The sequence below is a fragment of the Ylistrum balloti genome, unplaced genomic scaffold, assembly GCF_031769215.1.
Source record: "Ylistrum balloti isolate Yb309-2 unplaced genomic scaffold, AGI_CSIRO_Ybal_v1 Utg370010, whole genome shotgun sequence".
Lineage (NCBI taxonomy): Eukaryota > Metazoa > Mollusca > Bivalvia > Pectinida > Pectinidae > Ylistrum > Ylistrum balloti.
In genome coordinates this window covers 749,899-776,890 of record NW_026782083.1, presented here as the reverse complement: position 1 = coordinate 776,890, position 26,992 = coordinate 749,899, and the positions used below count along the sequence as shown (strand labels likewise).

The 26,992-nt window shown below is 34.0% G+C and overlaps 2 protein-coding genes across 2 annotated transcripts; both read right to left on the bottom strand.

The window, feature by feature from the left end:
- Positions 1–5,719: 5,719 nt before the first annotated feature.
- On the bottom strand, positions 5,720–16,595 carry LOC132548383 (nucleoporin NUP35-like). Its single transcript, XM_060212248.1, has 11 exons — positions 16,553–16,595; positions 14,992–15,131; positions 14,573–14,670; positions 13,942–14,062; positions 13,427–13,487; positions 13,070–13,172; positions 12,020–12,073; positions 11,556–11,625; positions 10,231–10,359; positions 8,491–8,649; positions 5,720–8,260 (listed from the first exon to the last, which is right to left on the bottom strand). The coding sequence occupies exons 1-11, from the start codon at positions 16,578–16,580 to the stop codon at positions 8,183–8,185; spliced, it is 1,041 nt and encodes a 346-aa protein (XP_060068231.1). The 5' UTR covers positions 16,581–16,595; the 3' UTR covers positions 5,720–8,182.
- A 7,680-nt stretch (positions 16,596–24,275) lies between these two features.
- On the bottom strand, positions 24,276–26,072 carry LOC132548407 (mucin-2-like). The gene has a single exon (XM_060212272.1). The coding sequence runs from the start codon at positions 26,070–26,072 to the stop codon at positions 24,276–24,278; it is 1,797 nt and encodes a 598-aa protein (XP_060068255.1).
- Positions 26,073–26,992: the final 920 nt, after the last annotated feature.

Genomic DNA, 26,992 nt, shown 5'->3' with positions numbered 1-26,992 from the left:
ACAAAAACTTCGAGTTTAACAAAGATCTATCATTTCAATTCTCATATTGCATTGAATATTTGGTTTCACACAGGAAGTTTGGTGGGAAAAAAAACTTCTGTTAAGCTGTTTAGAAGTGCTGTATTTATGCCACATAATGTCAAAACGTTAATATCATCATGGTCAGATGTGTATATAACAATCAGTTTTGTATGCCAGCAAACATTTTGTGTAAATACGTCGTAAATAGCCTTTATTCATTGATTATTTACAAATGTGCAGCCTCATATTTTTTGTTTACTTGCAAGAGTACTGTTAATGAAAAGTTGTAAAAATATAATTATGATAAATACTCGAAATATACAGGTGATAAGAGGTCACTGGAATAGATAGTGGAATTGTATGGTCATTTATAGAGAAAATCAGATGTTCAATGTATAACTTCATTACTCACCCTCAGTGATGAGTACGAATGATAATTCATTTCATCACAATGTTGCAATATCATTTAATTTGTATTGCTCATAATTTATCACACGTTTATTTAGACTAGATTTATGATTTATCATCATAACAAGTAATTATTTTTTTACATGAATTATTTAACTCTATCATATTCAGTATAGTTAGTGACAGACTAGGTAAAGCCTTGTCAATATTATGAACTTTTTGACAATGGCAACATGGTTTTTTTGTGGTCTTTATTGGAATTTCAAATTCATTGTTCTTAAATTTTCGAAACATTACTTTCATTCTATAGATACCATTTATAATGTTCCCACTAGCCTCAATATGGTTGTGAGAATTTTAGAGAGTTTTCAACACTGGAAGAAGCAGATACATTAACTATTTTTCATTAAGATATTAACACGTTCATCATTTCTTGTAAATAAATACAACTTTTGAAAATGAAATACACCTTAAAATGAAAAACTAGATTTTGCCAAGAAAAAAAGGACATTTCTTAGGAGGAATATTTAACTGAATTTATTTTATCAAAGAAATCGGAATTGATGAAAGTTACTTAATATGTCTGTTTTTTTGCTTATCTGTCAGAAAAACATTAATTTCTGTTACAGTGAGGTAATCTGACCTACTTGTTCTCTATGGTATCTATTGAATTCTAAGAACTTGAATATTTTGATATTTTTGTGTATGTTGTTGGGGATATTACAATATACATCCCACAAAAAGTCCATGTCTAGAATTACAAACAAATAACTTTTTATTGTCCTGCAAATAAGCCCACCCCCTGACTTTAAGTTACCCTTTATTAGCCCCTTATTGCAGGATGCAGTAGTAATTAAGACCAAAGAGTTTAAACTAATAATAACAGTGGTAAATCCTATCGTACAGACTGGTACAGATAACAGTCTATCATTAACAAATATTTTGGGCAGAAAATGGTTTTTATCTCTTAAATTTTTATGGCACATCAAGTAAGTCCCATCAAGTTCTTGCCTAACTGGTCAAAAACTAGGAAATCTACAAAAATTTCCATGTACCAGCTTGGTGACCTAAATTAACTTAAATCTTTCGTAAGGGAAAAACCTTTAGTCATCATACATATAGATACTACCTGAGCTTTGTTGAAAATTAATGCCAATATATTATTTTCAAACATGAAAATCAGGTTTTAAAACTAAATGGCCTTCTGGTGTTTTTGTTTACATTGTAATTGTTCTTTGAAGTGTTTATTTACAATGTAAATCTACCAAGTATGTGATGTACATTTTATGGTCCACAATTACAACATAATTGCATCACAAAGCTTCCACTTTTGTATATTTTCCCTAAATTTACTTAAACATAATGTGAATTTTGTTGTATAAAAAAGACATAATCTCAAATTATGAAAATCTGTGATATATATTCTGTGCAAATGATATTAATTGTTGATATACCAGTCTAGCTAGCTATTGACCAGTTATGGTTTAAGTGGGTGTGTCATGTTCAATAGTGGGAGGTGAGTTTTAGATAGGAATCTATGGGTTAGGAAAATATCTCTGCTAAATGGTGTTGTAAGATTTTACATCTGCGCAATATTTAGTGAGAACTTCCAAATATTCTTTAAAGTGATAAGATCTGAAAATGAGATGAAATATGCAGACAACTTCTTGAAAATGTGTCACAGAGTGTTTTGATCATTGTATTCCTTTAGTATCAGAAACTTTAACAAAAAAAAAAACAAAAATGTTTACCAAGATTTGGAATGTATTTGGTTGATCTAATGTTATAGCATTGACAACACTGTGAGATTTTCCCTCGTACACCAGAAGCTGCACTTACATATAAAGTTGATTGTTCAGTTAATATTACTGAGGTAAAACAACTTTCAGATATCGAAGAATGCTGTTGGATTCTAGAAGGAGATTTCACAAACAACTTTAAAGCAATGAAGGGAATCTTTCTGAAGTTTCATTAACATCAGGTCTATCTAGTTCAATATGAAACATATCCAACATATTCAAAAGAGTATCAACACAAAATGTCAGTTAAGAAAATCAAAATCCAAAATTGCTGAAATCTGACTGAAGCTGATATAAATCTGCTTTTTACATTTACTTGGCATGTTAATCTGAAACATATTTACATGTACTTGTTTCTGTTGGTGTGAAGTAGATTGATTTGAACAAAGAGCACCAAGTACTTAATAGATTAATCAGACTTCATCTTACCATTGGGCTTCCTTTAAATCATGATGACATTGAAAAGTGGACTTGTAATTGTAAAAATTGATCATAAAACTAGGAAAAAGGACCTATAGATTCTATGAATCTTCATGTAGATGTGCAAAATTCTGTGAAGTATATATTTACATAGCATCCATCAACATTCCTCATACTGATGGAAAATTCCTTCCTACCCTGTCATAACACACATTATTTTTTATTCAGTTTATGTTGACATTATATATTTGTTCCTACGATATATAAAAATAATTTGTATTTATATAAAACAATACTTAATGTTACTCTCTTTGTTTGTTGTTATTTTAATAATTCTACAACATTGTTTTATGTTTAACATGGTACTACATTGTTTTACCAGGTATTACATTGTTTAACCTGGTAATACTATGTTTTACCAGGTATTACATTGTTTAACCTGGTATTACAATGTTTTACCAGGTATTACATTGTTTAACCTGGTATTACAATGTTTTACCATATATTACATTGTTTAACCTGGTATTACAATGTTTTACCAGGTATTACATTGTTTAACCTGGTATTACAATGTTTTACCAGGTATTACATTGTTTAACCTGGTATTACAATGTTTTACCAGGTATTACATTGTTTAACCTGGTATTACAATGTTTTACCAGGTATTACATTGCTTAACCTGGTATTACAATGTTTTACCAAGTATTGTATTGTTTACTGTGATGAGTTTTTCGGATTTGTATTACAATGCATCCCTTCCCTTCCATAACCATGTACCAAAGAGATAGATTGGTCAAAATAGTTTACAGACAACTCAAGTTCTCTATATGTAGATATGAATACATTGAAGTGAAACTGAAGGTCTGATATAGACAGGTTGACCAATGATACAGGTTAATTCTACAAAGCAATAACCTGCCTGGAGGGTCTGTTTTATGTGTGTCAACATGTGTGGTCGTTCCAACATCATAATCCGCTGAGGCTAATTAACCTGATGATTCATGGATTATGAAGTTCATATCTACGCAAAAGATTGATCACATGATACAAACATACACACAGGAAAAAATATGGAACCATATAAATGTGCCTGAATCTTAATGTGAGCCTCGACCTATATAGGACATACTAAGTTTTTATGTGTATTGTCACAATCTTCAAAGGCATAAACCATGAAAGCTTTTCACATTATTGAGTGATTCATGGATGTCGCAGTGGTCTCTTTGTGCCCCACCGCAGGGGGACTAAGTACTCCTGAGGATTAAAGGACGAATTCTCGTCTGTAAACTTATCTATATTAATGGTACAGCAGTAGAGATACTTTACATACAAAACCATTCATATACACACTATATCTACCTATTTTTAATGACATTTGACACTTTACTTAGATAGTTTGTTGCTCATCTGAAACTGGGGTGCTGACAAACAACGTACACTATTCATCGCCTTAAAATGGATTAGGGAATAGTTATGCAAGAAGGGAGATAACTTTCACTACTAGTGCAAAATACACAAATTAGAAAAATTAATTGGAAAAAGAGATAATACTATAAATACATACAGATAATAATAATAATAAAAATAATAAAAAAAAATCAAAACACCTATAAAGTTACTGAAATCTTCAGAAAATCAACTGCATTTTACAAATTGAGAAGTTCATTTCAAAGGAACAAATCACAATTCCTGAAGGTTTGTTATTGGAAAACATCTGTGGTTATATTTCTTTCTTGTCTAATTTAAGACTTCACCTAATATGGAGAAATGTTTATAACCGAAGGCAGTGGGTCACTGTATGTAGAAGGAGTATTGATTAGTGAAGCATGGTAGAGTTTGAATATGTTCCAGCTTGGTGGATTAGTGGAGTCTTCATATATCCAGGTCACACTAACAGTCCCAAAGTACAAGTCTGTATAGTAAGGCTAGTTGTACACAGTGACACATAGCTGATACTATAGATAGATAATTATGGTATTCAGTGTGTATGATCACTTATCTGATAGTTCCTGACGTAATAAGGAATTCCAAACTATGACACAAGCCCCTTTCCATGTATTTCTAAAGACAAATCTAAAACCTCATTTAAACCACACTGAAGTCAACTACTTGAACATTGGATACTTGGAGTAATCTACTAGATACAGCAAATGAGATAATCGTAAAAATATACGTTTAAAATGACGTAATTTTTCAGAACTGTGCCTTCACTTGAGAGTCAAGGTCATTAGTCTAAATTACAACTCTATAAAGCCAACAAGACAATGGCACTATCATAGGATCTCTATGGTTCTATTTCATTTTGATAATGTATTTTACAATTGTGAAACATATGTAATTTATGATAATTACACGTCAGCCAAGACAAAAGAACACAAGGGGTGTTACTGTGGAAGGAAACCAAAGTACTCATTGAAAATCCATGAGGTTGGGCCCATAACTTCTTATGTTCAATTTCCAAGGTGAAAGTGACTTGCCATTGTGCCAGCAAACCACACTAGTTCATCACAGCATATTCTATTGTCAACATCAAGGACAACTGCCAGTCAATTGTCTTGCTTTGTCGCAATGTCTCAAATTAAAACTGTTTAATTTGCGACTTTTGAAAAGTCGGTTGACTTAACGTATACAACCAAAGACAAGGGGGAATTTGTATGTGAAAATAATAATTATTAAGGCTTTAGGGTTGCCTGATAGCTGATGGAAGATCTTTTCTTCTTCCAATCAATTTCATGACAAATAACAGTAAGAGATCAAGGGAAACACAGTGATGATTTGTGAGAAATTGATTCAGCGGTTCTCGATAATTAACTTAAATGTACTTAATTTAGCCGAAGTAAATTTTAGAGTACAATAATTGTTCTATAAATATCATACCGAAGCTGAAATCAAAGCAGTCATAATTAAGTAAAAATCTTTCAGTGTGAGATAAATTACAGCTTAGATATTTAAGTTTACAGGATACCAAGAATAGCTTAAAATCTAAAGGTAGTTAAAAAGAGTCTACCAATTGATGATGGTTTACTAAAAATAAGACTTCCTGTTAATAATAAAACCTTTATTTCATGTATATATACAAATACAATTTATACACAATACCTTTTTTTAACAAATCATGTAAAATAATTTCAAAGTATAGGTCTATGAGGTATAGACAGTACAGTATAATGACATTATATATACCAGTTGTCCTCATTGTTCAATAAGATTGTGTTAATGAATTCGTTTTAAATGTTACAAGCACAAACTTGAATATTATGCTTCGTCTAATTTCTTATCGAATGACTATTAAAGTTGAACAAATGTAACATATAGTTGATGAACCAGCAACGTTGAAACAGGTATATTCATCTCAGGTGATTTTTAGAGCGAAATTATAAACATGCAATGAAATAATTATGCATGTGACCTAGATATCAATTAGCCAATCATAGTTCCTGCAGACAGACTTTATATATAGTTCCTTACTATCATGTCTAGTATTATCTAGGATTCTGAAAAGAGAACCTAATCCTGAACTAGAAAAGGTCAAGGATCTCCTTTTACTAGTAAATGTTGATTATCTTATAAAACTTGGAAATCCAGATAGTACATATGTTACACACAGCTTAACCTTGACCTTGTTAATTACTTTATAATATGGTTCTATTGCAAATTTTTGCCAAACACATGGAAAATCCTCATTTGCTACAAAACACATTTAACTAATTAAGTAGTTTTAGACGTACAGTTGTGTATATATTCATATGATAGTTATCATTTTGTTCAATTTTACATGGCTCAAATTTCTATTGCGTAAAAAAATTAGTTTGAAATCAATCTTCCTTAAATCTAGAATACTTTGTGTTGGCATTTTATAAATAAAAACATTCTTGTACAATAATTATTCATTAGTTTTCAACAGCAGACATGGATAACAATGAACTACAATCAATTATGTCTGTAAAGTAGAAACACAAGTTCACTAAATCAGGTACAACCAGGATCTGACCTAAAACTTCCATAGATATTTAATATAAGCTTTTCAATCTTCTTAAAAATGTTAGATGTATCTCAGGCATGATTTAACACATAATCCCAGTATATAAATCTTCCAAACACACTATCACAGAAACATAGATACATTTAATCTTACTTATCAACACACAGCATTTTATAAATATGAATGATGTAAAAACAGACATCTCAACATAACATCTACACATTTCTTCCTCTCCAACTTTCCACATGTTTCCTGATACCCTGGTAAATATATCACTATTACCAAGTACAAGGTCTCGGTGAAATTTCTAGTGATCTTTTCCTGGCTTAGTAACCATAACTACAGTGTTTTAGACCTTGCCAAAAAGTCTTAAAAGTAATTAATTTTAGCTATTGCAAACAATACAAATGTCTGACAAGGATTTTCTAAGATTACTAGTAATAATGGCAAATAACCCTGAAATACAACCACATCCAGGATATTGAAGTTCTTTAAACAAATACACAGTTCGGTCCAAATCCCCATAGAATGATGCTGTACAAGTGCTGACAAATATTTTCTAGAAACAGTAACACTGACCTTGACCCTATAACCCTTAAATAGAAACTATCTTTATTGTGTTCTGTGTAAGTGTGTGGTGTTAGGATATACATTCCAAAAGGTAAGGAGCTGACTGGTATTTCATCCCTATATCCTCACCAAACTGCCGAGGATCATCAAGCCTGCTCAGTGTACCTTAAACGTCATGCTCATCCCAATGCCAACCACATCTGAATTCCAGCTTGATCAATTTCGTGAAATTCTGGCAAAAAATTATTCTGAGCTTGTCCATGTATAGAATTACTTGGGCAAAGAACTTCTCTGTACACAGATGCTTCTCAGTTCTCCTTGTGAGAAATGTTATTGTGCCTGAACTTTGTCAACAGTTTGTGAACAGAGCTACTGGGCTTGAAGTTCTTAGTACTGTATGAGAACAGAGCTACTGGGCTTGAGGTTCTCAGTTCTGTATGAGAACAGAGCTACTGGGCTTGAGGTTCTCAGTTCTGTATGAGAACAGAGCTACTGGGCTTGAGGTTCTCAGTTCTGTTTGTGAACAGAGCAACTGGGCTTGAGGTTCTCAGCTCTGTTTGTGAACAGAGCTACTGGGTTTGAAGTTCTCAGTACTGTATGAGAACAGAGCTACTGGGTCTGAGATTCTCAGCTCTGTTTGTGAACAGAGCTACTGGGTCTGAGATTCTCAGCTCTGTTTGTGAACAGAGCTACTGGGCTTGAGTTTAAGTTGCCAGCTCTACCTTTATGCAGAACAAAAACAACATGAAGTGACTAGTCATCTCACTGTAACAACCTAGTTACTGGGACTTTTAAAGACAACTTAATTAAGCCTTGGAATCTAAGTTTAGTCGGTATCAAGTCACTGATCCAGCATCATCTCACTGTGGCTTTCTTTTCAACAGACCAGACAATCATTGTCAAAATATCACCGTTCTCACATATAGATTAGTAATAAGTCTGTAAAACTTCTGTAAATCAATCTCTAAAATCACAGCATGGGTCACCATCCAAACATATATTCCATCGCTTTGGAAACAAATGTATTGTTCTTCTGTGGAGCTTGACCATTCATCACCACCTAAACCAGAGAGAGGACTAGATGTAAGAAGCAGTAATGTTAATGTAATGAAAACTGCATAATTTTTTTTTTAAATCAATCTTTTAAATAGTTTATTTCAATAAGTTACAAAAAGGAAGTTCAAGAGATGGGGAGATAACATCAAAATACTATCCCAATCATTTATTTTAATTTACTATACTTTGCTAGATTTGATTAAATGTTTGAATTATTGGCTAATGAGCACTCACCTCATTTTCACTGCGAGCTGTTCTGTAAGCAGCAGTGAGGGGCCTGATGGGGGTATTGCGGCTGTTACCTCCAGGGGTGTGGAACGTAGTGTTGCCTCCTGGAGTACCGAGGACAGGATGGATCAGACTTGTATTCTCCTTCTCTTCTTCCATGACACTCTGGGAGGAGATTTAATCACCATAACAGCATGTAGTGTAAATTATACACATTGACAATATATAGTTATACATGATGTTACAACGTATAAATAAGACGGATGGACCACATACTGATAAACAAGGGACAGATGGACCACATACTGATAAACAAGGGACGGAGTGACTACATACTGATAAACAAGGGACGGATGGATCACATACTGATAAACAAGGGAAGGATGGACCACATACTGATAAACAAGGGACAGATGGACAACATACTGATAAACAAGGGACAGATGGACAACATACTGATAAACAAGGGACAGATGGACAACATACTGATAAACAAGGGACAGATGGACCACATACTGATAAACAAGGGACGGATGGACAACATACTGATAAACAAGGGACAGATGGACCACATACTGATAAACAAGGGATGGATGGACAACATACTGATAAACAAGGGACAGATGGATCACATACTGATAAACAAGGGACAGATGGACCACATACTGATAAACAAGGGACGGAGTGACTACATACTGATAAACAAGGGACGGATGGACAACATACTGATAAACAAGGGACAGATGGACCACATACTGATAAACAAGGGACAGATGGACAACATACTGATAAACAAGGGACAGATGGACCACATACTGATAAACAAGGGACAGATGGACCACATACTGATAAACAAGGGACGGAGTGACTACATACTGATAAACAAGGGACGGATGGACAACACACTGATAAACAAGGGACAGATGGACAACATACTGATAAACAAGGGACAGATGGACAACATACTGATAAACAAGGGACAGATGGACCACATACTGATAAACAAGTGACAGATGGACCACATACTGATAAACAAGGGACAGATGGACAACATACTGATAAACAAGGGACAGATGGACCACATACTGATAAACAAGGGACGGAGTGAGTACATACTGATAAAAAAGGGACAGGGATCACATACTGATAAAAAAGGGACAGGGATCACATACTGATAAAAAAGGGACAGGGATCACATACTGATAAAAAAGGGACAGGGATCACATACTGATAAAAAAGGGACAGGGATCACATACTGATAAAAAAGGGACATGGGTTAACATACTGATAAACAAGGGACAGATAGATCACAAACTGATAAAAAAGGGACAGGGATCACATACTGATAAACAAGGGACGGAGTGACTACATACTGATAAACAAGAATGAAAGCATTGTATGATATACTGCATCATAGTTAAATAGATAGAAAAGAATCAAACCACAATGTGACAAGTTTAAAATTCTGTAATTCTACATGTACAACAGACACAATTTAATCATTCTAATTGTATAATCACAATCCTCCAACAGAATTATGAAGATGGCTTTTCAATAAATATATATAAAATATTCTTAAATAGATAATATACTCATAATCTAAGATACAAATTTTTATTCCAAAAAACATGGCTGTTGGAGAATGAAATTTGGAAAATAATTTTTCCATGAAGATCCAAAAAGTAATTGACCAATAAAGCTAGAAAATATCCTGTCTGGAATACAAATTACCAAATAAGTATCTACCTTTTCTATACATGGTGTAGCACCCACCATCATACATCCTCCAAACACCTTTCCATTCTTACTCAGTGCCTTCTTGGCCTGTAGTTTGGACTGGTAATGTAGGTGCATCCAATTACCCTCTGATGCCACCTGAAATGTTTCATAAGTTGTTATCATTTAAAATCTTAAAAATCCTTCCTATCAATTACCCATGTCAATGACACTGATCTGTTCATAGATATCCGATAAGTTTTCATCCTACTATCAAATTAGTATAAATTATTATATATTTATATCATTTTCTTTAATCTTCTTTCAACTGGATCCTCTGGATACAGTTTGTAAAATATATCTATTTAAAAGTTTTACTGACCGGGAGAAAATATCCCCGCACTTTGTGTCAAGATTACAAAGTTTTCCATCTTAATATTAGATCTCGAAGAAAAATTGATTTTTGGGTTAACAAAGGCATTCCTCCCTCTTTCGTTTCTCAGTTTTATAACAGTTGTTGAAGCCACTTCATAGTTAATTATCATTGAGCATATCCATAGGATCAGAAGGATACAGAACTACAAGATAATTGGTAATTTTAGTATCTAATTAGTAATCAGATGACACCATCTCAGAACTACATTAATGGCATTTGTTGATCAGGGGATATTGTAAGTACAAACATCTGACCTCTCACCTTTTCATATTAGGGTACAGACATGTTAAGTGTCTATTTGATTATATTACCTACAATAAAACATGGAAGCTGTTGTAACTTACTAGCTTGACCAAATTTTCACTAGAAATGAGAAAGGAAATATTGTTCTTACTCCCAAGACCCAACACATCCTAAAACTTATATACTTACCATCTAAATAAGTCCATGGACTCAACACATCCTCAAACTCACTTACTTAACCTCCAATAAGTCCATGAACCCAATACAACCTAAAACTCATGTACTTGCCCTCCAATAAAGTCCATGGACTAAACACATCCTAAAACTCACTTACTTGCCCTCCAATAAGTCCATGAACCCAACATATCCTAAAACTCACTTACTTACCCTCCAGTAAGTCCATGAACCCAACACATCCTAAAACTCACTTACTTACCATCCAATAAGTCCATGGACTCAACATGTTCTCAAACTCACTTGCTCTCCAATAATGTAATGGACCAACATCACCCATTCACCTGTTAAGGGGCAGGCTTACTAGCAATAACACAGAACAAACATTTGTAATTCTATAGAGAGGCAATAGATATGAGTGGGATTATGACCCAATATGGGGTTATTGTCAGATATGTACAAATGTCAGGTTAGAGTACGAAGGGAGATAACTGCTACTTACCACATGTTTTAAAATGTTGCCATATTGGGAGAACTGTTGAAGGATGTAGGAAGCTGCAGCTGGTGGAAACCTTTAAAGTGAACAAAGTTATCATATATTAAATAATGTCAGTAACAACAAGTCACCTTTGTGTAATATCCATTGAACACAGCAAATGACAAACACACTGTTATGCTAGATTAGTGCATCAACATCTATAGCATGAAAAATGCTGAAATAAGATCACCAATTATGTAGGTTTACAGATATCAGTCAGAAATATAATAGTCAAGCTTAATGAATGAATGAATTTCTTCTGTAATATAGACAAGTGTGATTATATAACTCAATTTTATTTTGTAAAGCGCTCAGTTTGATTTCATTTTTAAAACATTTTACGCAGAAAGAAATTAGGTTTCCCCCCCAAAATTTCCATAAATTTCAAGATTGGTACAGCACAAAAGATATGGAATCTCAATACTTACCCGAACACTGTCACCCACGTCTCATCTAAAATGTCATCTGATGTTAATGATTCCCTAGACAACATGACATAAAAACATCCATTATTTTCCTTACAGACAACATGACATAAAAACATCCATCATTTTCCTTACAGACAACATGACATAAAAACATCCATTATTTTCCTTACAGACAACATGACATAAAAACATCCATCATTTTCCTTACAGACAACATGACATAAAAACATCCATCATTTTCCTTACAGACAACATGACATAAAAACATCCATTATTTTCCTTACAGACAACATGACATAAAAACATCCATTATTTTCCTTACAGACAACATGACATAAAAACATCCATTATTTTCATTTCCAACATTATCAAAGTCAAGTTTCTTAGCTGACAGCATGAACTGTAGGGAAAAGTAACCTAATTATAGATTTTATAGCACAAAGTTCCATGTATAACCACCATAATAACTGAATAAGTGAAACTAGAAAGAGTGCAGCATTTGTTTGGTTTTTTAATGTGCTGTGAAAATCTATTGAAATCTATTGAAAGCACTTGTTTTGATGAACACAATAAGATGGACTTAGAGAGAATGGCAAGATCATGTCCATGAAATGTGTCACAAGTACATATCAAGCTCATTAGTACTAGACAACCTATATTACATGGTTTCAAATTTAGGTCAAGGTTTCATACATACTTTAGTAATCTCTCCCAATACATGTAGAGGAAGTTTAACACAGTTGCCATAGGTTATCACTCACTCCTGTGTGTCACGATAACTAACCCCATTTGTAACACCATACTACTTGCACTCATTTTAGATGGAATATGAGTCTCCCATTTGTAATAAATTACCCATATATTGTTGGTAAGTCCCTCGTTCATACTGAACACTTGTATAAGTTCTCCATGTGCTGGGGTAAAGATCTGCAGGCATTGATACTGAGGTTTGTTTGTGAGACAACACCTAGCAGAAGGAAGGGACACGCAAATACAAAAACTATAACTAAGTAAAAGACAAAAGGATCTAAATTTGTGTACCACACCTACCCTTGTGTGTAGAACGGGTCCAGCTGTGCGGGTGAGATAGGAATTCTACTTCCACCTGCCATCTGTTCCTGGACCAAACTCTCCGACAAAGTCTGTGACAATCCTGTCAATATTTCATAATCATCCCATATTAGGTAAGGCCTACTCCATTAAGAAATATATTTAGCAGGAGCACTTTAAATATTGGATCTTTTCCCTTCTTTCCTCTTATAAGTATATAAAATCTGAAATTCCCTTAAAGAATAGCAATAATACTCTTTAATAATCAAATCCAAGATAGTCCCCTCTTGACCATTAAATTTTTGGTTGTCTACTGGAAATGCAAACAACAGAATTTTGAACACCAATAAACGTTACCTGTTGTAGGTGGTGCTGGTGTACTAGTCATAGATCCAGGAGTGTGCATTGATCTAGACACCTGTTGAAAAAACCATTGTGCATTCAGAAAATGTATTTAACTTGTTGTATCAATATGCCTTCAACTCAAAGTATGCATCTCTGCATATCTTGCCGAGGCAAAAATTTGTATCTATAGAAATTTCCCACATAAAGATTTTCAAAATGAACAACTAAAAACTAACTTTCGTAATCAGTAAAACCTAATTGGAGTATCATCCTTTTAGATTTGGGATAATGTTTTATAATTATAGCCATGCCACTGTCCTTGTTAAATGTGTAAAATACGCAAAGACTTTATTGCCTATAGCAAATAAATGAGTCAACATATGTATCTTTAAAGGCAAGTCTATATTTAACCTTTAATAACAAAATTGTATTGAACCTTAATTTCAGGGAAAAGATTATATCAAACCTTAACTTCGAAAGCATCATTATCAAAATTTTATAATAAGGACAAGATATTACTAAAATACCTGATGAACATTGGGTGTTCCAAAAGCTGTTGGTGTGGTTCCTACTGGGCTTGCATGACCCATTAAGCTTTTAGTGGGTGGGGCACCTACTTTCTCTTTTGGTCTAAGTACCTCTCCTCGACTGAAATGAATTACCCCATTTTTATTGTTAATGAAGATTTGTCCTAAACACATGATACTGTAAATGATGGTCAATGAATACTAAATGTTAGCAACAATCATTAAAGTTGACAAGTTTACAAACATTAACCCACTTGGTATTCAGTTACTAATGATCATTTATTACCTGAAAATTCAGAAAAAGATTCTCAACTCTTTGATCTTTACTAGCTTGGTACTAAATTGATTTCATTAAAACAAGCTAATTTTTTAAAGAAAGTTTTTTGTCTAATGCAGCCCACGGCCAAAACAATTTTTTTCACATAAGATTGAAAGCAACCATGAACAATGTAAGTACAAATCTCTTGATAAACACCTGTAATGTATATCAAATACCCACATCTCTCAAAAAGGATCACACATCAGTGTATACTACAGTAACAGGTTCCAAAATGCTGTCATTGTTTGCCTGATATGTTTGTCTAGATGTTTACCTGTGTCATCATTAACAACTAAAATTACACACACAAACCTCATTCCTGAGGTGTTGAAACTGTTGGCCATGAGACCAGCTCTGGATGCTGACTTTGGTGGACTGGGACTAGCAGCTGACCAAATTCTAGGTCCAGGCTACAAATATAATACAAGTTCCAGATATCAAATACACATCCAATAAAAACTCAATGTCCTCTACATACTCTGGTTTATAAATTCTCTAAAATCAATCAAATCCATTTAAGATTAAATTTCATTGAAAAAAAAAATAAACAAAATGAAACAAAACAAAATTTAGAAATACTACAATAAATACATCCATATGTTAATCATTTTTTATGTGTGCTCCTGACAAACTTTCAAAATTATATCACAGAAAAAATAACCATTTGAATCTTTAAGTTATTTTAAAGTTAAGTTTGCAATATTATCTAGAATTATCCTGTTGATAGTTACCGATACAGAATGAGGTGTCTGGTCCCCTAGGAGAAAGCTAGGTAAGAATTGAGACTGATGGCCCCCTGTGGGACTGGTCGGACTTCCTGGTGATCCCATCATCATTGGCTCCATACTAAATGAGTTGAACCCTCCAGTCCCTGTAATCATTATATAGAAGCAATATAATATCAATAGTAGTGTTTCCACATCCCTCCAATGTACCATTGCCAAGAACGTCATGGAAGATGATAAATCTATATCAATATGTAGAATTTCTATTCAATGGTGAAAGAAATGAGGATGGATGGGAAGTTTATTTTGCTTTTAGAATACTTCATACACATGAAGAAAACATCATGTTGCAAGTCTCAGCTCTGATATATGTTGTGGCAGAACTAGGTGCAATATTTGGAGTTATTTATGAGCTGAATGGTTCATTAAAACAGGTTCATGGAAAAAAATGGAAATGATGGTACAGTGATCAATCTAGATGGGAATCAAAAATCCTGTACTCATAGCATGTCCATGAGACTCATAGAATTTGTGGAAATACTTAAATAAATCAATATTGCTAAACCTGAACAGCTGTATCTATATATGATAAACTTCCAAAGCTATGAGTTTATACAGAACGAGTGGTCATCCATGAACATTTTAGCTGTAGCATTATTATGTCAGTGCATTCACTAATTAAATGATTGAACCCTGGCCACCTGTAATGGATCCCAGAGTAATTTGCCTTTGCCAGACATCAAACCAGCAACCTTTGACTTACTGGTCCACCGATCTACCAGTTGAGCTAATTGGAAAAGCTAGAAAGTGACAATGTCTTTAGATTCATGTACATATGAAAATAGAAGCTCTCATTTGTGGAGTGGTGTAATAAAACTAAAAATACTTAGTTTAGAAGTGTTCCTAGTTTTATCATATTTCTATGCATGTACTGAACACTGCAAATTCTAACTTTCTAGTATGTTTTACTTTACTCGCGTATACATATTTATATAGAATTGTAGTTTATACACGATATGTATCTGCAATGGGAAATCCATCAAATCCAGCCATTGCTTTGTTTACACTCTGGTTGTGCTATACTCTGTAGTAATCTATATACTCCATATTATCCGAACATAGAACAAGGCTATGTAGGATTTTATCTCATACGTTCCCATATATTGTCTTTTTTTCTCAGCACTTCTTGCCAACGAATTAACGAACAGGATCATTATGACATTATTAAACAAATTATAACGTATTCGTATTGGGGTGTGCTCTGGAACCACATCAGACATACATCTCAAAGTAACTCGTTAAGTCGAATATCATCTCTTAGTCTGACGATGGGGTAATAAACCAAATCATATAATTGCGAGCTTTCTTCTCCTGTGATACACGTTTCTGCGACATCGTTCACCACAGAGATCGAGGGAAACCGGTAAAAATCGAATTTAAAAAGAAACTGACCATGTATAGACCTCACACACCTTCTTCAGCACAGGTAGTTTGTTTATAATTGTCACAAAACATTTCGAAAAAACTGATTGACCTTATCTTACTATTGTTATCTGACTGATATTACCGTGTACTTCAACACTCGGGGAATGCATTCCTGTCCGTTGTATCAAGGACTGGTTTCGTGGAAGTCTATTTCAAATTTTCCGACATGTGCGCTAAAATGAGAACGGAAGTAAATTTAATATTGCGCGCGCCGTTTTTATTTCGGAGTACATCGAAACTAGTCGCCTGTACTATAATGAAGTCCATAACACTCCGAATAGTAGAAATATTTGATAGCGGGGAATATTGAAGGTGTGAAGACTGTCCATGCTCGCGCGCCAAAGATTATTGCTTTCTTTCCATACGTATAAGTCTGTGGTTGCATGTAACAGAGACGTATCAACGCACTCCATTGTACGTACGTCTGAAAACTATAACTGACTGGAATAAACTCCTGACATATCTAGTATTTCTATACTCTTTGTATCTTTAAATGTAATCTTACTTCTCTTTCCAAAAACCAGAATCCTCTCCTTCTTACCACGCAATGTTGTGCGGTATTGACGATAATGGGATAACTCTTCTCTCTGCTGTGATTTCACATATCCTGACAACAAAATTAAAGCATTTCTTAGTCGTCTAGAATAGTGCAGTATTATTTATTTATTTTTTAACCAAAAATGCTCTGTTTCAACAGACGTGTATGTGTCTCTGGTTCAACTAAAACATTTGCTTGCTAACATTGTTTTTATTTTTACTCTGCAAGGTGTTGTTGTTATTTTTCATTACAACTGCATTTTTGTTTTGAGAAATCGGTTGGATTTAAACTTATTTTAATTAGCATGATGTAACCACATGTTTTATAACGTATCTAATTAATTACAGTGGTGTTCAAAGCTATAAAGAACATGTAGTATATCATGATGTAACCATATGTTTTATAACGTATCTAATTAATTACGGTGGTGTTCAGAGCTATAAAGAACATGTAGTATATCATGATGTAAGCATATATTTTAAAACGTATCTAATTAATTACAGTGGTGTTCAAAGCTATAAACAACATGTAGTATATCATGGGTGTTTAATGACATACAGTAGCTTCTACTTGTGAGAGGGCTTATCAGCAGGCATGGACTTATTACAGTAAATGACATACAGAAGCTTCTACTTGTGAGTGGGGTTATTAGCAGGCATGGGCTTATGACAGTAAATGGCATGCAAAAGTTTCTGCTCGTGAGTGAGCATATCAACAGGCATGGGCTTATTGTTAGAGGTGTGTAGTAAAAATTTGAGCTGAAAGAAATGATGAAATATCTTATGAAGCTAACTTTTCTGGATATCTAAGAGAAGAGAAATCCTGGAGAGAGATGTAAATGTGATACATCTCACCAGGACATAGATGAATAATCTATCAACCAGGAAATTTACAGGGCAGACAAGATGAGATGACCAGAAACATGCCGAGGTTAAAGTTCAACCAAAAAACCTGACATCCTAACATCCACAAAACACTTCCTGTTTACCTGGACAGGTCAGTCTATAGTTCCCTTACCGTAGAAATCACAAGAACTGACCATTGTTTATTTACAGTACATTCAGAAGCATTATTCATTATTTGGCATAGTAATCACACAAAAAGTATTAAATATCTTGTTTTTCATTAAAAATTTGAAAACGGGGAGAAACATTATGAGTGTCTTGCAAAGTTTTGTTAAGTTTTTATCACTACATCCTGTAGAGAGCATAAACATTCCCTTGTGTCCTTGATAAGTAAATAGCTTTGTACATTCAATATGATGATTACACTTCCCTCCAACAGGGTTAGCCATTTGCTGAACCTGTGATGTCTGACCAGCCAGTATTATACATATATGTATGTAGCATTATCATTGAATCGAACTAATCTTATAGTACTGAAATCTTCATAGATTAAGATGTTCTTTTTGATAACGGGTTAGGTATAATACCAACGAAAGGATAGGGAGATAATGAAATCAAGCATTGCACATTGATTTATTTAATTTTTAATAATTAAGCTGAAGGGATTGATAAACAACTATCACTTAATTTGTGATTTATGGGAATAACTCTGCTAATCTGACTATACTGTTAATTAACTAAACACTATTAGTTATACCTAGGTAATGTATAAAATAATAATTGACATTTAAGAATCAATCATTTATTTGAGTTAACACAATTAAATATAGAACTACTTTAATTTTGCTTACCATGTACAATTTTTGGTTAATTGTTACAGGCAATGTTTTAGGCTATAGTTGATAATATTCTAATTGTAAAAAAATTTGGTTTTTAAAAATGTATTCTTTTCTTACTTTCAAATGAGACAGCAACAAGTATGGAATCCAGATTTCACCATGGCAGCAGATGAAAATACAAGCCAGCTCAGCTGTAGTCCAGAAAGGCACTTTGAGTCTGGAAATTTAATAAGGTGAATATTCAGCATACAGTATTCTGATCAATAAATATTTCACAAATGATAGAAAGAATCACAATAAGACAATCATATTAAAGGAAATTGTGTTTTTCTCAGGATTGACTATTGTGTTTATCTCATTTCAGCGTCATGTTTATTTCCTGTAATATGATATACTACTAAGCTGACTAAACATGTAAAGTTACCAGGTCCGGAAGAAGTTCTTCTCCAGGCTTCACACCACAACAGTCTCCCTGTCGCTTTGTTTTTGTGACGGAGTGAAAAACCTGAAGTTTCAGCATTTGAAAAGTACTGGTGAGTGTATATTTACTTATGATTTCATTGTATTTGATTCGTTTATCAAATTATTATATTACTGTTACAGGAATCATTTATACAGGACATTCAACAATTATTTTTTGTGAGAATGAGAGTGACGGCAATGAATGGAAAAACCACATCCACACTGCAATGAATTGGACATTCCATTACTCGAGCAGTCAGTTTCCACTGTTGCCTCTCCAGTAAGTTATGAGTTCAGTTATAATTTTGGGCACGTTGGCTTCTTTAGTGTAAATACACTGAGTTATTTATGGATATTCTGTGACATCACCATACTTTTCATCATATATTCCTTCCAGTATGAATGTTGTTGCCATACTTCTTGTTTACTTATCCCTATCAATTAAGTGTCTTTTGATGGCTGATGTGTCTTCGGAAAGAGAAAGGTTCATGTAAATCCATTTCAGAGAAAGAAGAGAGTATGGAAAGCAATTCAAACAATATCAAAGCTCAAAAAAGTTCTGTTAAATATTTAAAAATCCTCCCATACTTGTAATAACCCAGATTTAACTGGTACTTTTTTTTTGTTTCATGAAATTGATTCAAATTTTATTTTGTTTTATTGTATCATCAAATCAGTTTTCTAATTGATATAGATCTTACTTACAATCTACACTAGTAATAGGAAATCAGTTCAATTAGTTATCAGTTAAAATCAGATCGATTTTACAATGAAGTTAATGAATTATATAATGGCTGACTGTTTCATAGAAAGTGAATGTATTCTCCCATGTTGTATTTTTTTTTTTTTTTTGTAACTTTAACCTAAAATACCTCATTTAGAATTTGCAGAATTGTCATGAAAAGAATATAATTTACAATTGGCACCTTTATTATGCATAATATAAGTTTGGTTTTCACTAAAACATAAGAAGGTATGGATAATGGATTATGAAAAATTACAATCGATCGTCGTATGGGATGATCTTAAATAATAAGATAATTGATTAAATCCAATCCTCATTCCAGCACTAATCTACACCTTCTTAATTGGCAATTTTTGAAGGTTTTCTTAACATGTAAAAGTGGTTTGGTCCGTAAATATTATATATGTTATTAATGAAAGTTGTAAATGTCGAGTATCAACAGACGGAATTCTGGAGATTTCTGGTAATCGTGAACTTTAAAACTCTCATCAATTTCCTTGTCACAGATTGTAATGGGACAGAGTTATCAGGAGATAAGGATGATGTCGTTCCTCAGCTGTGGTTGCCACTGTTATCTTATCTTTTAGTGTTGATATGCCAGTAATTAAAATGTTGACCAAATTTACCTGGATACTTTATATTTGTATAATAATTCAAATACCATTTGTCAGGTAAAACATAATACTCACCTGAACCCTTGGCAACATGCATCTACTACTGACTACTGTGAAGTTATAAATTTGTGGGGTTGATTGATATGTCATAACTCCTAACATCCTCTACCATTATGAATTAGTGCCATGACCCTGGCTGTAAATGGGAGGATAACAACAATAAACTAACCTAACCAGTCTTGGCAGGGGAAATAACTCTTCCAATCTTATTACTGTGTTACTGATGTAATTAAATCTTCACTATAGTTGGGGTTGGTTTGCGTCTCAAAACAATTTCAGATAACTTCTGATTTAGATTTTGTTTTATCTTCAGCCAGCACATTTACTTTCATAATGTAATATTTCCAAATCTTACATGAGAGATCTCAGTTTGAAACTGATGGTATCAAGAAAATGTATGACAACGTTAAAGATTTTCCAAGAAACACATGTGAGATTTAGTCTGATACTTGTTTTTACAACTTTTAATCTTCATATTTATTGACTTTCATAATGTTTTTTCTTGCTAATCAGCTTAAAGAATGAGAGGGAAAAATTAGATGTTCTTGGATGATTTAAAGTGAAACACTCTATTATATAATGGATTTGTGTAAGGATGTTAGCCAGTAGACAAATTATTCATCTTTGTACTCCAACAGCTCTTACAGTTTATGTCAGTTGATTTTATACTAACGCTCTACTCCTTGTCGGACTTGTACAGATATTTTCTTGCATATTTTACTTCCACAGTCCCTTCCCATTTTCTCTTTTGGTCATTGATTACAAACAACTAATTGTAATCTGCTTTTGATTAGCAGATAGAATCAGTAAGACAGTAAGATCAATGTCAGGTCACTGGTTTTTCTTCATCATGAGATAAATAGATAAAATCTAAATACTTCCTTAAACAACTTCAGAACAAATCAGCTTTTAATCTGATTAAACAAAGAAGGGTTTTCTTCATTTTAAATCTTTTCCTTTGTCATTCTTACAGATTGTTTTTCACTAGACAGATAAACAGACAGGTATTGCCTATTTCAGCAGAGAGATGGGCGACACAGATATGTTAGTTTTATCTCTTCCTGTACGTACATTCCCGCACAAAGCCATGAAAAGATAACTCTAATCTGAACAAATATGCCTGTGTGATGTCATCAACAGGTAAATAAATAAAAGTCTACACTGTAGATAATAACTTACATGTAACACCTATCTATAAACATAAGTACTAAGATGGAATTTCAAATATTCAAAGTACCTGGGGTTTTATTACAGTGATTATTGTTACATGCATTATGTGAAGGAGGCTATGAAAAATGTACCAGGCAAAAGTGACTTTGCATTGGTAACTTTGAAATATGGTGATTTTACATTGTGAAATAAATCTTGTTGTAAATCATAGTGTTTATAGTTGTTGTTGCTTGTTTATGACCTGCAATTTATATCAGTACACATTTATCTTCATGAGATTGGATATGGTTTCATTTTCAGGATCACATGACTTGAATATATGTTAGTAAATATATTAATCAGTTCTATTTTTGGGGAATTTTGTTTGGAATATGTATCTTAAAATACTAACTAAAGTAAGTGACATCAAAAGAAATGTACTTGATATGATTACAAAGTCTCAGTTTTACATATGAAAGAAGGTATGTTTATGAAACACTTCACCTCTGGTTGCAACAAAATTAAAATCACATGGTTAAACATTTTTGTACCACAATAAAGGTCTTATCACAAGGAACACACATGCCAAATATGAAAGCCATACCTCTTATGATGCAATAGTTATGGCAAATGTTAAATTTTTAAAATGTAGGTCGTAGGTCAAAGGTCATGGTCAGTGTCACATGGTAACAGAATTTGGTATTACCAAAAAGGTCTTGTCACAAGGAACACACATGCCAAATATGAAAGCCCTACCTGTTACAGTGCAGTAGTTATGGGCAAAGTTATAGCTGACATACAAACAAACAAACAAACAGTGCAAAAACAATGTTCCCAATCTTTTGATCCGGGGGCATAAAAATGATGATTTAACTGTAGCGGAAATGACAACTTGATTGGTGCCCATGTGTACATCTTATATAAATAGCATGTGTTACCGTGAAACATCGTCAGACACTTGCCTAAAATACACTAAAGGTATATTGTTTATATTTTCATAATTCATCCCAATGTACCAAGTGTCATAGTCATATTTGTTAAATAGGTTGCCTTACAGAACAATACATTTTCCTTGATTGCTGACAGTACATGTGTACATATTGTGTATCACACTTGAGAGCAGCTATTATTGATACCGGGTTCTCACACCCCATTTCGGGTCTGGGGCCCAGGCCCCTTAGAATTGGGAAAAATAGCGGCGTTTTCCTTGGAATTGGGAAAACTTGGGGTCTAAATTAGGAAAAAAAGATACTATTTTGCATTGGGAATGAGGCCGAATATCAGCCCCAAATCTGGCAGATCGAGAGCCCTGTGATATTATTGATTTAATAGTGAACAAAATTAATTACAAGAAAGAGTTCATCCCCATATCATTTTATTATAGATTAATTAACACATATACATATGTTTCTTGTTTTATATTCCTTATCATGTACTGTAATATTATGCATTTGTCTCTTAGTTAATTCAATTAAAAGAGTTTTTTAAGAAAGGTTGTTTAATCAAGAGCAGATAATCTAGGTTTATTGGGGATTAGAAAACAAGCTCAAACTAGCCTATATTAATTACAAACTCTAACTCTTCATTTATTCGTTGTATATCTTAGCGTCCAGTTAATAATTATTTTCATATTCATGTCTCACTAGGATAGAAAGATCAAAAGATATTGTATCTATCTATAAGATATCCACCCAGAACATGCCTCAACAGCCTAAAAATAATACACAGGTATGATAGGTCAGGGATGTAAGCATGAATCTGACAGTGCATTCAAAAAATAAAAAAATTTGAATGAAACAATTGAAAAAGTTTTCTTAACAAAAAATGGCATTTTAATCTATTATTTCTTCTCATCTGATGTAAACTTTCCTTTATCTTTGCCGTTGCATGAACAACATATTTAGTGTGAAAAACATCATTAGTGTACACATTATGATCAGCAGCATGTGATTTCTCCCATGATGCAATAACTGAAACATGATTCAAGTTATGAAATAATCTAGACCTTGGCCTTCTTATTAGCCAATCAAAGGACAGGAAACAACATTAGAAATTTATTTTGATACAAAATTGTGTTTTCTTCAGAAACTTTTTAATCAAGTATTAGAATTCAAAACTGATATTTTCATAGCTTGTTTATTTACGAACTCACAAATATGTACTCTATCAATGTGTTTGGCCTTCTCAGTTATTTCACTAAATTGATTTCATTTCTTCTCTGAGCAGACGATAGTATCCACCAACAGCCTTTGTTATTGTCAAAAGTACATTAGTCACTCTTCAGATTGGCACTGTTTGTAGACCTACCAAAAAGGGCTTCTGTGTGTGTGGTTTCAAGAGGATGATATGGGCGATATAAAGATTTGGTGGCACCATAACAAAATTTGAAATATTGCAGAAATATCGTAGATGACACAGGTTTTTATCATACAATACTATATTGAATTACCCTAAAGAAAACATGGATAAGGTAAAGTTAAATTGCATGAGGGGCTTTGATATTGAGAACAGTTATGAACAGTCCAGGATAGGGTGGTATTAGGTGTTATAGCATTAATAATTGGTCATAAACAGTCTATGGCTATGACGCAAGAGTGGTATGAGTGCTGTAGTACTGAACAACTCCTTGGCTAGGATGGTTTTGGGTGCTGTAGGTTTTGGGTTCTGTAGGTATTGGGTGCTGAAGATATTGGGTTCTGTAGGTATTGGGTTCTGTAGGTATTGGGTGCTGTAGGTATTGTGTTCTGTAGGTATTGGGTTCTGTAGGTATTGGGTGCTGTAGGTATTGGGTTCTGTAGGTATTGGGTTCTGTAGGTATTGGGTTCTGTAGGTATTGTGTGCTGTAGGTATTGTGTGCTGTAGGTATTCTGCAGGTATTGGGTTCTGTATGTATTGGGTTCTGTAGGTATTGTGTGCTGTAGGTATTGGGTTCTGTAGGTATTGTGTGCTGTAGGTATTGTGTGCTGTAGGTATTGGGTGTATGTATTGTGTGCTGTAGGTATTGTAGGTTTGTGGTAGGTAGGTATTGTGTGTAGGTATTGTGTGCTGTAGGTATTGTGTGCTGTAGGTATTGTGTTCTGTAGGTATTGTGTTCTGTAGGTATTGGGTTCTGTAGGTATTGTGTTCTGTAGGTATTGTGTGCTGTAGGTATTGGGTACTGTAGGTATTGTGTGCTGTAGGTGGGTTCTGTAGGTATTGTGTGCTGTAGGTATTGTGTGCTGTAGGTATTGGGTGCTGTAGGTATTGTGTGCTGTAGGTATTGGGTTCTGTAGGTATTGTGTGCTGTAGGTATTGGGTGCTGTAGGTATTGGGTTCTGTAGGTATTGTGTGCTGTGTGCTGTAGGTATTGTGTGCTGTAGGTATTGGGTTCTGTAGGTATTGGGTTCTGTAGGTATTGGGTTCTGTAGGTATTGTGTGCTGTAGGTATTGTGTGCTGTAGGTATTGGGTTCTGTAGGTATTGGGTGCTGTAGGTATTGGGTGCTGTAGGTATTGGGTGCTGTAGGTATTGGGTGCTGTAGGTATTGGGTTCTGTAGGTATTGTGTGCTGTAGGTATTGGGTTCTGTAGGTATTGTGTGCTGTAGGTATTGTGTGCTGTAGGTATTGGGTGCTGTAGGTATTGTGTGCTGTAGGTATTGGGTGCTGTAGGTATTGGGTTCTGTAGGTATTGTGTGCTGTAGGTATTGTGTGCTGTAGGTATTGGGTTCTGTAGGTATTGGGTTCTGTAGGTATTGGGTGTAGGTATTGTGTGCTGTAGGTATTGGGTGCTGTAGGTATTGGGTGTGCTGTAGGTATTGTGTGCTTTAGGTATTCTGTAGGTATTGTGTGCTGTAGGTATTGTGTGCTGTAGGTATTGGGTTCTGTAGGTATTGGGTTCTGTAGGTATTGTGTGCTGTAGGTATTGTGTGCTGTAGGTATTGGGTTCTGTAGGTATTGTGTGCTGTAGGTATTGGGTGCTGTAGGTATTGTGTGCTGTAGGTATTGGGTTCTGTAGGTATTGTGTGCTGTAGGTATTGGGTTCTGTAGGTATTGGGTTCTGTAGGTATTGGGTTCTGTAGGTATTGTGTGCTGTGTGCTGTTGGTATTTGGTTCTGTAGGTATTGGGTACTGTAGGCATTGGGTTCTGTAGAGCTAACAAGTCTTTGGCTATGATGGTATTGGATGCTGTAGATGTTGGGTAGTGTAGGTAATGGGTTCTGTAGGTATTGGGTGCTGTAGGTATTGGGTGCTTTGTGCTGTTGGTATTTGGTGCTGTATGTATTGGGTTCTGTTGTGCTAATAACTGGTTGGAACAGTCCTTGGATATGATGCTATAATAGGCTGGGTTGATAGTACCATTCACAGGGGTCATAATGGTCAGTGACTGGTTTAAGTATTAAATTACTACCCTGTGGGCATACATAATTGTCATTTGATAATGGTCAGCATGTAAAATATTCCTTTTGAATTGTTTGTCAATATCCTCTGTGACCATATTTAGGTGTGTCAAATTACCTCAGTGAATCCTGCAGCTTATCATTGCTCATGTCCCACCTTCATTCCACACTGGTGTAGTGTTTGATGGATGTCTGATGGCATTTGTCCTAGGAGTGATTTATCGTGTAATTACAGTTCTAAACCACACTAAGGACCAGTGCATCACCACTATAATGTGTACAGTTGGCTGTAATTAAGTAATTGTAATCTTATCTTCAAGGTCAGTTCAGTAAAATAAATACCAAGTTAATAGATGTATTGGTTTAAAAGCAAAGTTTTCTAGTAATGCTAGTGGTAGTTTTCCACTTATTTTTTTTGTTTTTTTTTAAATATTAGCATTAAAATATTCTTTATGAAACAATTTGAATTTTTTTTAAACTGAACATACTAAAAGACATAAAATGTTTGTGTTTATTTTGATATAGACTGGATTTATAGCCCTTCCTGTATAACCGAGAACACAATTTCAAAAATTACATAACAGCAAAACAAAAATCTAAATTGTCTACAAGGAAGGATTGAATGTCTTTAAACATGATGGTACGTCTATAACAAGTGAGCTATTTACTGAAGTGTTCTCACTACAGATTCCTCAACCACAGCAATGTGTATCAACTCCTGGTAAAATCTTACTGGGATCTGTCTGGAGAATTTAGAGCCTAGAAATGGGATACTTTAAGAATCTGTGATAAGGGTTTTTCACTTTGCCAAGGTCATTTTTGTTTTCTGAAAGTAATTAATATTTGAATTCAAAAAGATGATAATTTGACGGGATAATTGTAAGGTACGCTTAGT